Source organism: Notolepis coatsorum (assembly GCF_963971535.1).
Source record: "Notolepis coatsorum genome assembly, chromosome: 10".
NCBI lineage: Eukaryota > Metazoa > Chordata > Actinopteri > Aulopiformes > Paralepididae > Notolepis > Notolepis coatsorum.
The window spans coordinates 19,303,181-19,316,677 of record NC_140174.1 but is presented as its reverse complement, the minus strand read 5'-3'; the positions used below and the strand labels follow the sequence as shown (position 1 = coordinate 19,316,677).

The following is a 13,497-nucleotide window of genomic DNA, read 5'->3' as shown; positions in this document are numbered from 1 at the left end:
GAGGAGAGCAGTGTCATTACAGGTGCTACATGCAGGTGAGGAGATCAGGGTCATTACAGGTGCTACACGCAGGTGAGATGATCAGTGTCATTACAGGTGCTAGACGCAGGTGAGGAGATCAGGGTCATTACAGGTGCTACACGCAGGTGAGATGATCAGTGTCATTACAGGTGCTACACACAGGTGAGGAGATTAGGGTCATTACAGGTGCTACACGCAGGTGAGGAGAGCAGGGTCATTACAGGTGCTACACGCAGGTGAGGAGAGCAGTGTCATTACAGGTGCTACACGCAGGTGAGATCAGTGTCATTACAGGTGCTACACACAGGTGAGGAGATCAGTGTCATTACAGGTGCTACATGCAGGTGAGATCAGTGTCATTACAGGTGCTACACGCAAGTGAGGAGATCAGGGTCATTACAGGTGCTACACACAGGTGAGGAGATCAGTGTCATTACAGGTGCTACACACAGGTGAGGAGATCAGTGTCATTACAGGTGCTACACACAGGTGAGTAGAGCAGGGTCATTACAGGTGCTACACGCAGGTGAGGAGATCAGTGTCATTACAGGTGCTACACGCAGGTGAGGAGAGCAGTGTCATTACAGGTGCTACACGCAGGTGAGGAGAGCAGGTCATTACAGGTGCTACACGCAGGTGAGGAGAGCAGTGTCATTACAGGTGCTACACACAGGTGAGGAGATCAGTGTCATTACAGGTGCTACACACAGGTGAGGAGATCAGTGTCATTACAGGTGCTACACACAGGTGAGGAGAGCAGTGTCATTACAGGTGCTACACACAGGTGAGGAGATCAGTGTCATTACAGGTGCTACACACAGGTGAGATCAGGGTCATTACAGGTGCTACACGCAGGTGAGGAGATCAGTGTCATTACAGGTGCTACACGCAGGTGAGGAGATCAGGGTCATTACAGGTGCTACACGCAGGTGAGGAGAGCAGGGTCATTACAGGTGCTACACACAGGTGAGGAGATTAGGGTCATTACAGGTGCTACACGCAGGTGAGATCAGTGTCATTACAGGTGCTACACGCAGGTGAGATCAGTGTCATTACAGGTGCTACACGCAGGTGAGATCAGTGTCATTACAGGTGCTACACGCAGGTGAGATCAGTGTCATTACAGGTGCTACACGCAGGTGAGATCAGTGTCATTACAGGTGCTACACGCAGGTGAGATCAGTGTCATTACAGGTGCTACACGCAGGTGAGATCAGTGTCATTACAGGTGCTACACGCAGGTGAGGAGAGCAGGGTCATTACAGGTGTTACACGCAGGTGAGGAGATCAGGGTCATTACAGGTGCTACACGCAGGTGAGGAGAGCAGGGTCATTACAGGTGTTACACGCAGGTGAGATCAGTGTCATTACAGGTGCTACACACAGGTGAGGAGAGCAGGGTCATTACAGGTGCTACACGCAGGTGAGGAGATCAGTGTCATTACAGGTGCTACACGCAGGTGAGGAGAGCAGTGTCATTACAGGTGCTACACACAGGTGAGATCAGGGTCATTACAGGTGCTACACACAGGTGAGGAGATCAGTGTCATTACAGGTGCTACACACAGGTGAGGAGATCAGTGTCATTACAGGTGCTACACACAGGTGAGGAGAGCAGTGTCATTACAGGTGCTACACAGGTGAGGAGAGCAGTGTCATTACAGGTGCTACACACAGGTGAAGAGATCAGTGTCATTACAGGTGCTACACACAGGTGAGATCAGGGTCATTACAGGTGCTACACGCAGGTGAGGAGATCAGTGTCATTACAGGTGCTACACGCAGGTGAGGAGATCAGGGTCATTACAGGTGCTACATGCAGGTGAGGAGAGCAGGGTCATTACAGGTGCTACACGCAGGTGAGAGCAGTGTCATTACAGGTGCTACACGCAGGTGAGGAGATCAGGGTCATTACAGGTGCTACACGCAGGTGAGGAGATCAGGGTCATTACAGGTGCTACACACAGGTGAGGAGATCAGTGTCATTACAGGTGTTACACGCAGGTGAGGAGATCAGGGTCATTACAGGTGCTACACGCAGGTGAGGAGATCAGGGTCATTACAGGTGTTACACGCAGGTGAGGAGAGCAGGGTCATTACAGGTGTTACACGCAGGTGAGGAGAGCAGGGTCATTACAGGTGTTACACGCAGGTGAGGAGATCAGGGTCATTACAGGTGCTACACCAGGGTTTCCGTTAGAAAAAATTGTTGCCGGTCTCCGTGACCTGCAAGATTTCAATCTACCGGACAAATGAGATTAATTCCGGTCATAGTTTATTGAGCTTTAAAACAATTGAATAAAGAATGTCATCCTCAAGGCATGTAGATTTATAATATTATTACTTAACTATAGGCTACTTTTGCGTATACAGTCATTAATATATTCCAAATAAAATAAGTCCCTCGATACTCCGTGCTGCTGCTGACTTGAAATAAAATAGACCGCGTATGTGGGCAGTCGGTCCGACACTAAACAGCAGTCTGTTATTATCACATTTTTATGAGCTAACGAATTCCGTTATATTGGACATTTGTATTAATTATATCAAGCGAAGAACTGAGAAATTTTGCAGAGAGAGATGGCAACATTATCGTGAGTTTGCGTGATGTATATCTCCACCTCCCAACGACTTGGTGCTGGTCATAATGTCCGGTGAAAACAACTCCCTCCAAGCACAACTTGACCACCCGAACCGTACCAAAACAGGCCAAAATTAAATAGCCCATGCGACGAACGATTCATTACATTCGTTTCATCGTTGCTCCACCAAGCAGCCGGTCCAACAATGAAAGCTGTTATCAGCGCGAGCCGGCCGCAGTTAGTTTGCAAGAAGCATCCAGCTGCAGACCCGCAGAGCAGCTTTCCAGGTCTGGGGACCGCACTGTGCCAGCAAAGCTGGTGGGTTCTGTGGGTCTGCAGCTGCATGCCTTCCGCAAATCCAGCAGCAAGCTCTCGCTGAGCGAAGCAACGACAACAAACGCAATGATTGTTTCGTTCATCGCATAGGCCACCCAACTCCAGCCCATCCAAATACAATTCAAATAATCAAACTGTGCCCAGAGGGAACTATTTTCACCGGACACTATGACCGGAGAGATTAAATATGTCGGACTTCAACAGATTTTGCCAGTCAAATACCGGTAATTACCGGCTAACGGAAACGCTGTGCTACACGCAGGTGAGGAGAGCAGGGTCATTACAGGTGTTACACGCAGGTGAGATCAGTGTCATTACAGGTGCTACACACAGGTGAGGAGATCAGGGTCATTACAGGTGCTACACACAGGTGAGGAGAGCAGGGTCATTACAGGTGCTACACACAGGTGAGGAGAGCAGGGTCATTACAGGTGCTACACACGGGTGAGGAGATCAGGGTCATTACAGGTGTTACACGCAGGTGAGGAGAGCAGGGTCATTACAGGTGCTACACACAGGTGAGGAGAGCAGGGTCATTACAGGTGCTACACGCAGGTGAGGAGAGCAGGGTCATTACAGGTGCTACACACAGGTGAGGAGAGCAGGGTCATTACAGGTGCTACACACAGGTGAGGAGAGCAGTGTCATTACAGGTGCTACATGCAGGTGAGGAGAGCAGTGTCATTACAGGTGCTACACGCAGGTGAGGAGATCAGGGTCATTACAGGTGCTACACGCAGGTGAGGAGATCAGGGTCATTACAGGTGCTACACGCAGGTGAGGAGATCAGGGTCATTACAGGTGCCACACACAGGTGAGGAGATCAGGGTCATTACAGGTGCTACACGCAGGTGAGGAGATCAATACATCACAACCAGAGCGACAATAGTGATCTACAGTCGGACAAGAAGATGGATACCAGTTTCCTCTCTGTGCGTTCAGTAGAAGGATAATCCTGCTGCAAGCTAGCCTAGCTTAGCACAAATGAAAGGAAGCGGATACGGACCACCTCTCCCGGAGTTTTAAGCTAGGCTAGTGGTCCATATCCGCTTGCATTCATCTGTGCTAAACTAGGCTAGCTTGCAGCAGGATTATCCTTCTACTGAACGCACAGAGAGGAAACTGGTACCCATCTTCTTGTCTGACTCTGTAGTACTTGTATCTTGGACAGTGAATGTCAGTAATATGTTTATCTGGGACAGTGAATGTTAGAATATGTTTATCTGGGACAGTGAATGTCAGTGATATGTTTATCTGGGACAGTGCATGTCAGTAATATGTTTATCTGGGACAGTGAATGTCAGTACATGTCAGTAATATGTTTATCTGGGACAGTGGATGTCAGTACATGTCAGTAATATGTTTATCTGCGACAGTGAATGTCAGTAATATGTTTATCTGGGACAGTGAATGTCAGTACATGTCAGTAATATGTTTATCTGCGACAGTGAATGTCAGTAATATGTCAGTAATATGTTTATCTGGGACAGTGAATGTCAGTAATATGTTTATCTGGGATAGTGAATGTCATGTCAGTAATATGTTTATCTGGGACAGTACATGTCAGTAATATGTTTATCTGGGACAGTGAATGTCAGTAATATGTTTATCTGGGACAGTGCATGTCAGTAACATGTTAGTAATATGTTTATCTGAGACAGTGCATGTCAGTAACATGTTAGTAATATGTTTATCTGGGACAGTGCATGTCAGTAACATGTTAGTAATATGTTTATCTGGGGGTTTTGCTCCTTGTTTCTTCACATCCAGATCAAAGTGGTGAAGTTCTCCTACATGTGGACCATCAACAACTTCAGCTTCTGCCGTGAGGAGATGGGCGAGGTCATCAAGAGCTCCACGTTCTCCTCCGGAGCCAACGACAAGCTCAAGTGGTGGGTGGAGGAAGACCTCGGTGGTCCTTCATCATATTTCAGTGTCTCGTCGCAATGTCGTGACATTTCAATTCAAAATAAACGATGTCCTTTTTTTATCACACTAATCGGCAGCTTTGTCACCGTGGCTCGTTGAGATGGTTACGGACTAACGGTGTGAATATCGGCGTGTAGAGCCTTGCTCACGATATAGTTGGTTTGTTGGTTCGACTTTAATTTGGGCAAGTGTTATACAAAGAGACAAACCAATATGGAATAAGAGGGGTGGCTACCGTGGCTGAGAGGTAAAGAGGCCGGCCAGTATCTGAAAGGTCGCTGGTTCGATCCCCGCCGCTGACAGGAGGGTGTATTCCAGCTGTGAGCTGGTGACTGAAGGGGTGGCTGGTATTACATCTACCGTGCCCATCATCTCTGCCAAAGTGCCCTTGAGCAACGCACTGAACCCCAAAACGGACCTATCTGATGAAATGCATTTATACTTTTTTTTTATGCATCTGAGGCTTGTGACGCAGTTTTTCTTAATTTTCTTTTTGGATATCTAGCAATATTATTATTATTATTATTATTATTATTATTATTATTATTATTATTATTATTATTATTAACTCAATCAGCGCTGTACTGTGTGGTAAGAAGGCCACGAATACGTGTCAGTGTTTGCAGGGCTCAAACTATATTATATATCATAGCTATGGATATAATACTATTGCCTATTTGACATTAAGTATCTATCGTTCAATTTGTCAAAAAGAAATAATTTTTTCATCGATACATTCCCGTTTTATACCGTGGTGAATATGAGTATAGTTTTAGAGTAATCCTGTCTAATCTCAGAAAATGACGCTATGCAGCAATACGTGCATTTCACTAAAAACCGTGCCGTTTCTCGCCTGTATACGCTACTATTTCTAAATCAACGCTATATTATCGGTATTATGTTTCATCATGAATGCATGAAACGGTGGCGGGGGGGGGGGGGGCGCGCGTTTTTCTATGCTTTGATCGTCACCAACGGAATACGTTACACACACACATTACACACATACGCTCGGATCGCAGTGAAGGAATTCTTGGATCAACGCAAGATTGATACCATATAGCCCTTACCTTGAGTAGGATGTACTCCAAAAATAATATTCCAATTATCTGATCGCCATTCCAAGTATTGATGTCGATCGCGTTGCCAACATAATCCACCAAAGAACATGAACCAGGAGTGCTTGATTCTCCTCAATCCATGCGTTATAAACGCTTGTCCTGCCCGACAAGGAAAACTCCACCCGGACACTTTAGATCGACGCACAGCCCAAGACAGAGTTTCAAAGGATGTGCAATACCGGCCGCAAAGCGGCAGGCGGCGGTATTGCACATCCTTTGAAACTCTCTGTCTTGGGCTGTGCGTCGATCTAAAGTGTCCGGGCAGACGTTTGCGATCTCACTCATTCCCAATGATAACACAGGCTCCCTCGATGGATTATGAATGGGAATATCCAATAAAAGAAATAACGATAGAAAACCCGACTTTTCTCGGGTTTGGCGCTCAAGCGTTGGCGAGTTAACCCGACTTTATTCGTGAGTGGCATCCAATGAGTTAATGGTCATATTATCATTATTATTATTGTTATTATAATTATGGTAATGATTATTATTATTATTACCGGTATATGGTATGAAGTTGTAAGGTGCACTTGAGCTGACCATGATGTTAAAATGAATATGAAGTTTGGAAGGGGGCAGGAAACATACGTTTTCTTCATCCTGCTCCTTTTCGGCCATGGGTGTATCATGTATAAAAAAATTAAAAAAATTATAATATGTTGGTGATATTGTGCAAAGATGAACTGTACCCCCATGTACGTAACAAATTATATATATATATTTTAAATATGTGTGATAACCCTGGATAAATAAACTACATCACCACATCACCTACCCTCCTGCTCACCTACAAATCCCTCCACGCTCTGGCACCTCAGTACCTCACTGACCTACTCCACCCCTACACTCAGTCACGGTCCCTGCGATCCACAGACACTGGTCAGCTCTCCATCCCCCGAACCAGACTACGGACCTTCGGGGACAGAGCTTTCAGTGTGGCAGCTCCCACCCTCTGGAACTCCCTCCCTGCAGAACTCCGCAACGCCCCAACTCTGGACTCATTCAAAAAAACTGCTCAAAACCCACCTCTTCAACTTGGCTTTTAACCCCTAATTTACCACTTTGTATGTTGTGTCTGTCCACTATGTTTGTTACTTTTGTTATTCCCCCCCCCTATGTAAAGCGACCTTGGGTCTTTTGAAAGGCGCTATATAAAATGAAGCTATTATTATTATTATTACAGTAAATAGTTAGCTCTTCAACTCTGCTGGTCCTCAGGTGCTTGCGAGTGAACCCCAAGGGTCTGGACGAGGAGAGCAAAGACTACCTGTCCCTCTACCTGCTCCTGGTCAGCTGTCCCAAGGCAGAGGTGCGCGCCAAGTTCAAGTTCTCCATCCTCAACGCCAAGGGAGAGGAGACCAAAGCCATGGGTGAGTGGCATGGACGCACCATATCTATTCGAGATTCAAGATTGTTTATTGTCATGTGCACAGTTTGCCATACAATGAAAATCTTACTTTGCTAGTCCGCCCTTAACACAAAATCACATAATACTTAACTAAAACATATTTAAATACCAGCGAGTGCTAGAAAATAAGGTAAAAATAGATAAATATAATGTATACAAGGCACAGTGAGTAACATTGTATATCACTGACCATATTGGTATCAGCTGATGATGGTGATCTGTTGATTGATTTGCTTCGGTCCAATGAGAAAATCTGGGCCAAATTGTTGCATCCCCGGGGAATGAGTTGGTGGGCAACTGTGTGACGGTGTGGAGCTAGCATGAGCTCTGGGCCTGGTCCTAGAGAGGGCGCTGCAGAACCTTTAGTGGGGCTTGGTCCTGGAGAGGGAGCTGCAGAACCTTTAGTGGTGCCTGGTCCTAGAGAGGAAGGATGAGAACCTTTAGTGGGGCTTGGTCCTGGAGAGGGAGCTGGAGAACCTTTAGTGGGGCCTGGTCCTGGAGAGGAAGGATGAGAACCTTTAGTGGGGCTTGGTCCTGGAGAGGAAGGATGATAACCTTTAGTGGGGCTTGGTCCTAGAGAGGAAGGATGAGAACCTTTAGTGGGGCCTGGTCCTGGAGAGAGGGTGGTTTGAGAACCTTTAGTGGGGCTTGGTCCTGGAGAGGAACCTGGAGAACCTTTAGTGGGGCTTGGTCTTGAGAGGAACCTGGAGAACCTTTAGTGGGGCTTGGTCCTAGAGAGGAAGGATGAGAACCTTTAGTGGGGCTTGGTCCTGGAGAGGAACCTGGAGAACCTTTAGTGGGGCTTGGTCCTAGAGAGGAACCTGGAGAACCTTTAGTGGGGCTTGGTCCTAGAGAGGAACCTGGAGAACCTTTAGTGGGGCTTGGTCCTAGAGAGGAAGGATGAGAACCTTTAGTGGGGCTTGGTCCTGGAGAGGAACCTGGAGAACCTTTAGTGGGGCTTGGTCCTAATTCAGATTCAGATTCAGATTCCTTTATTGAGCCATTTGTGTAAAACACATTGGTAATTGTTGCAGCAATACAGTGTATGCATTTTTTCTTTTTTCACAGTAAACAAACACCAACACAGACAAGAAACGAAAACAGTGCAGTGGGGGATTAATCAATAAATAAAATACATATATATATATATAAAGTGAAGTGTGCAGAGATCCAGTACGGACTAGTGCAGTGCAGTCAATGTCATTTAGCCAGTGTCACTTGGGGGCAGAGGGGGGGGGGGGGGTCCTGAGGCATTGATCAGCCTGGCGGCTGAGGGGAAGAAGCTCAGTCTGTGTCGAGCTTTCACAGCCTTTGGGATCCTCAGCCTTCTCCCAGAGGGGAGCAGGGTGAAGAGGCTGTGACCGGGGTGGGATGGGTCGGCCATGATCTTTCTCGCCCTCTTCAGCGCCCTGGAGTCGTGCAGGGACCTGAGGGAGGGCAGGGGACAGCCGATCACCCTCTCCGCGGAGCGAATCACCCGCTGCAGCTTGGCAAGATCTTTTGCCGCTGCAGCAGGGAACCAGGAGATGATGGAGTGGGTGAGGATGGACTCAATGATGGCCGTGTAGAATTGGGCCATCATGGTCCTCGGCAGTTTATACTTCTTCAACTGCCGGAGGAAGAACATCCTCCCCTGGGCCTTCTTGAGCAGGCCTGTGATGTTAAGCTCCCACTTCAAATCCCGGGAGATGGTCATGCCGAGGAATCGGCATGACTCCACGGAGGTCACCTGAGTGCCTCCCAGTATGATGGGAGGGGGCAGGGCTGCTTTCTTCCTGAAATCCACTACCATCTCCACTGTCTTTTGAGCGTTGAGCTCCAGGTTGTTGCAGCTGCACCAGCTCTGCAGCCTCTCGATCTCCCTCCTGTAGGCCGACTCATCCCCCCTGGAGATGAGACCCACCAGGGTGGTGTCGTCAGCGAATTTCAGGAGTTTGACCGAGGGGTGTAGAGAGGCACAGCTGTTTGTGTACAGGGAGAACAGTAGTGGGGATAGAACGCAGCCCTGCGGGGAACCGGTGCTGGTGGACCTAGAGCTGGAAATGCTCTTCCCCAGCCTCACCCGCTGAGACCTGTTGGACAGGAAGTCGGTAATCCACCTGCGAGTGGAGGCCGGCACCTGCAGCAGGGATAGCTGGTGCTCCAGGATGGGTGGGTTCTCCAGGTTCCTGGAGAGGAACCTGGAGAACCTTTAGTGGGGCTTGGTCCTGGAGAGGAACCTGGAGAGCCTTTAGTGGGGCTTGGTCCTGGAGAGGAAGGATGGTTGGAGAACCTTTAGTGGGGCTTCGTTTTCTGGGCTGTAATTTATGTGCCGTACGGTTGGAAAAAAGGGAGAGATACATTTTTTTCTCAAGGTGAAGCAACTGAAATTAATTCTCAAATATTTTTTATTTTAACATTTTTACATACATTTACTGTGTGCTTGTCTGTGTGTGTACTTGTCTATGTGTGTGCTTGCCTGTGTGTACTTGCCTGTGGGTGGGTGTGTGTGTTGGCTTGCCTGTGTGTACTTGCCTGTGGGTGGCTGTGTGTGTGCTTGCCTGTGGGTGGGTGTGCATGTGATTGCCTGTGTGTGCTTGCCTGTGTGTGTGTACTTGCCTGTGTGTGTACTTGCCTGTGGGTGGGTGTGTGTGTACTTGCCTGTGTGTGCTTGCCTGTGGATGCGTGTGTACTTGCCTGTGGGTGTGTGTACTTGCCTATGTGTGCTTGCCTGTGTGTGCTGGCCTGTGTGTGTGTGTACTTGCCTGTCGGTGTGTTTTTTGTCAACCTTCTTGTTACCTGTGTAGAGAGCCAGCGGGCGTACCGCTTTGTCCAGGGGAAGGACTGGGGCTTCAAGAAGTTCATCCGCAGAGACTTCCTATTGGACGAGGCCAACGGTCTTCTGCCCGACGACAAACTCACCCTCTTCTGCGAGGTAAAAAAAAAAGTCATATAGCTCTCTCTCCATACGTGCCTCTCTCTATCCTCCGTTACGTGTGAGCAGCGTGCGCGTCTGTCTGATGGCCCAATCTGCAGAGCGCACTGGAGTAGATGGAGAACCTATAGGAAATATATAAATAGATATGCAGATGCGTTCGTTAGATACAACTAATTTCAATACTCTATAGTACCTTGCTTCCGCACACTGCGTATACGACAAGAGATACACTTTCAAATTTTACGGAGAGAAGATAATCTCCCGATTCGGATACAATTCAACACAAACGGTTCCAAAGATATTTAATGTTTTTCTGCATATTTGCACACCGCCAACAAAGTACTGGGTCCATGTCCATTGTCTCTTCCTCTGAATGGATTTGGTGCCAGCTGTCATCTCTGCCCGTCTCTGTCATCGAAACTGGATACCCAAAGTCCTTAGCCACTCCCCTCCGACACAACTGTCGTTTTCTCACACAGCGTGGGAAATAATACAGCCGGACTATCTGACAATAATTAACACTTTGATTGCCTAAGGCTAAATTCATTATATACCATATGTTGCCGGCTCTATTTGTCTATGGAGAAATTCCCCTTCTTTGCAGGGCTATAACTTTTTAAATTCTATTGCTACATTGCCATTATTAGGGCCCATTCAAAGTCCTATATGTATTGTTCATTGTGTAGCAACGTTAAACTTTTTCATTCACATATTCATAGTAAAGTATGGTCTAATGTATAAGTATGTTTTCATCTCTTTCTGCAGCTTTCTCCAGAACGTGATCTATAGCCCCAAATGCATTATATTGATGATGAAATACAGTTTGATGGCAATCGGGGCGATATAAAAAATTTCAATTGGACGTACTTCTAGAATGATCTACGTATGATCTGATGATGACCGGATGGGCGGGGGATCGTTTATAATTCCGTGGGCAGCGTTATATCATTCATCTAGTGTGGGTCATATGGTCATCAGAGCAGTTTATATGGAATACGTTAGAAAATAACACTGGATCTTACCGTATGTTCCTCGCGCCGTTGGACGATCAGCGTGGTGTAGACCGTTTTCGATTATGGGATGTTTATCCTGATGAACCATTTCCAGCTTGTATAATACTATATACGTCCAAATAACGTTGTTTATTGAGTTAGGGCGAGCGATTGATCATCCAGTGTGTTGAGATGGAGTCCGGCTACCGGACGCGAGTGCCCGGAGCTCATATGGATGAGCACTTCCTGTTTGGGGCGCCCCTCCCTCTTGGCCGATCGGCCACCAGATGGCGCTCTCGAACCGTTAAACAGTTGGTGGGAGCCCACCAGCACATCTCAGGGCTCCGGAAAGAAAATATGATTTCGATCACAGATTTTTGAAATATTGATATCAAAGACGAGTTACGGCGTCCTCGGCACCTTTAGCATGGCTCTGAATGACGTGAAAAAGCGTTTTCCGGCAAGTCAGATTAAGTTTTGTAAATAAAGACACGGATGGAGTAGATTTCAAAGCACTCACAATTGCCAATATCTCAATCTCGACCTATTTCTGAATTACACAACATTTTGCCATTTTCTGAAGAATCGTGAGCTCCTTAACACATCCTGCGCCAAAAACGTCGTACAACGTGTTTCAAGGTCATGCCAATTCTGCCATTCCACGGCGTACGACGTTATTGAGATCATATTTCATTTTTTTGCCATGGTATTCAGAATGCCCGCACGGAGCCTGGTCTGATGCAGTGAGAGCCTGCACAACTCTGCAACGCTTCAATACTGCCGCCTGGTGGATGATCGGCGAGTTACAACCGGAAATGGATCTCTGGTGATCTCGGTGCACCGGGCAAATGCGTCCGGCACTCACATATTGTTGCGGGACTCTAGACACACGTCGTGTATATGGATCGCTGCCATAACTCAATAATCGATATGATTTGGGCGTTTATTATTATTATACAAACCGGAAATGGATCGAGTAGATCACGTCAAATAAGTGGGATCTTTTTCCTCCAGTCTCATCAGCGAACGGTAAGAGGATGCTGACGTCATTTTCAGTGTGAGTGTTTATTATTAATAATGCAAACTGCTCTGATCAATATATCACCCATACTACATAAAGCATTTACTGACGATCACGGAATTATATAGGTTTAGAGTGGTGGCAGAGAGTGGTATGAGACGGGCAAACTGCATGGCAGTTAATGTGTTAACGAGGCGGGTTGGACCTATAGTGTCTACAGATGTACCTGTATTATTAATCTAACGTGACCGAGTGTGTGAACCGCTTGTCATTCTTCCTCCAGGTGAGCGTGGTGCAGGACTCGGTCAACATCTCGGGCCAGAACACCATGAACATGGTGAAGGTGCCTGACTGCCGGCTGGCCGACGAGCTGGGGGGCCTGTGGGAGAACTCCCGCTTCACCGACTGCTCCCTGTGTGTCGCCGGGCAGGAGTTCCAGGCCCACAAGGCCATCCTAGCAGGTACAGACACGCAGACGGGTCGCCAGTTCACTCCAGGGCTCACTTTTCATCTCATGCTAGCATTCCTGGAGAGGGGCTAAATAGTGCTGCAAAGTTCACACATATTTTTTAAGGAAATAATACTGCAGTATTTTATATCCAATTATTGTGAGAGATTATTGTGTTTTTCTTAACTGGTTATTATGTAGCCACTTAACTGGTTATTATGTAGACACTTAACTGGTTATTATTAGGGTTGGGCACCGAGAACCGGTTCTAATAGGAACCGGTTCCTAACTAACATATTTGCATTTCGATTCTTAATTTTCGATTCTTTAAAAAAAAAATGTTTACTTTGTTAATTAATACCCTAGTTACAGTACAGCAACCAAATTAAACTGTATGAAGTCAACTGACAATGTGAATGGTTATTATGTAGCCACTTAACTGGTTATTATGTAGCCACTTAACTGGTTATTATGTAGCCACTTAACTGGTTATTATGTAGCCACTTAACTGGTTATTATGTAGCCACTTAACTGGTTATTATGTAGCTCATTGGCTTCACCTTCTAATCTCAGGCGTGTCACTCAACCTCCATGTCTCTCTCACAACAACAACAAACAACAACACCTCTGTTCTGTTGTCTCTTCCAGCTCGCTCGCCCGTCTTCAGCGCCATGTTCGAGCACGAGATGGAGGAGAGCAAGAAGGTGACCAGTCCCTCCTCC

The 13,497-nt window shown here is 46.9% G+C and overlaps 1 protein-coding gene across 1 annotated transcript in view; it reads left to right on the top strand.

The window, feature by feature from the left end:
* Nucleotides 1-13,497, top strand: part of spop (speckle type BTB/POZ protein) — a 116,782-nt gene that overhangs the window by 81,559 nt on the left and 21,726 nt on the right. Inside the window, exons 3-7 of the mRNA XM_084322816.1 lie at nucleotides 4,710-4,831; nucleotides 7,208-7,359; nucleotides 10,184-10,311; nucleotides 12,611-12,788; nucleotides 13,424-13,479. Coding sequence (XP_084178942.1) covers nucleotides 4,710-4,831; nucleotides 7,208-7,359; nucleotides 10,184-10,311; nucleotides 12,611-12,788; nucleotides 13,424-13,479 — 636 coding nt within the window. The remainder of the gene's footprint in view (nucleotides 1-4,709; nucleotides 4,832-7,207; nucleotides 7,360-10,183; nucleotides 10,312-12,610; nucleotides 12,789-13,423; nucleotides 13,480-13,497) is intronic.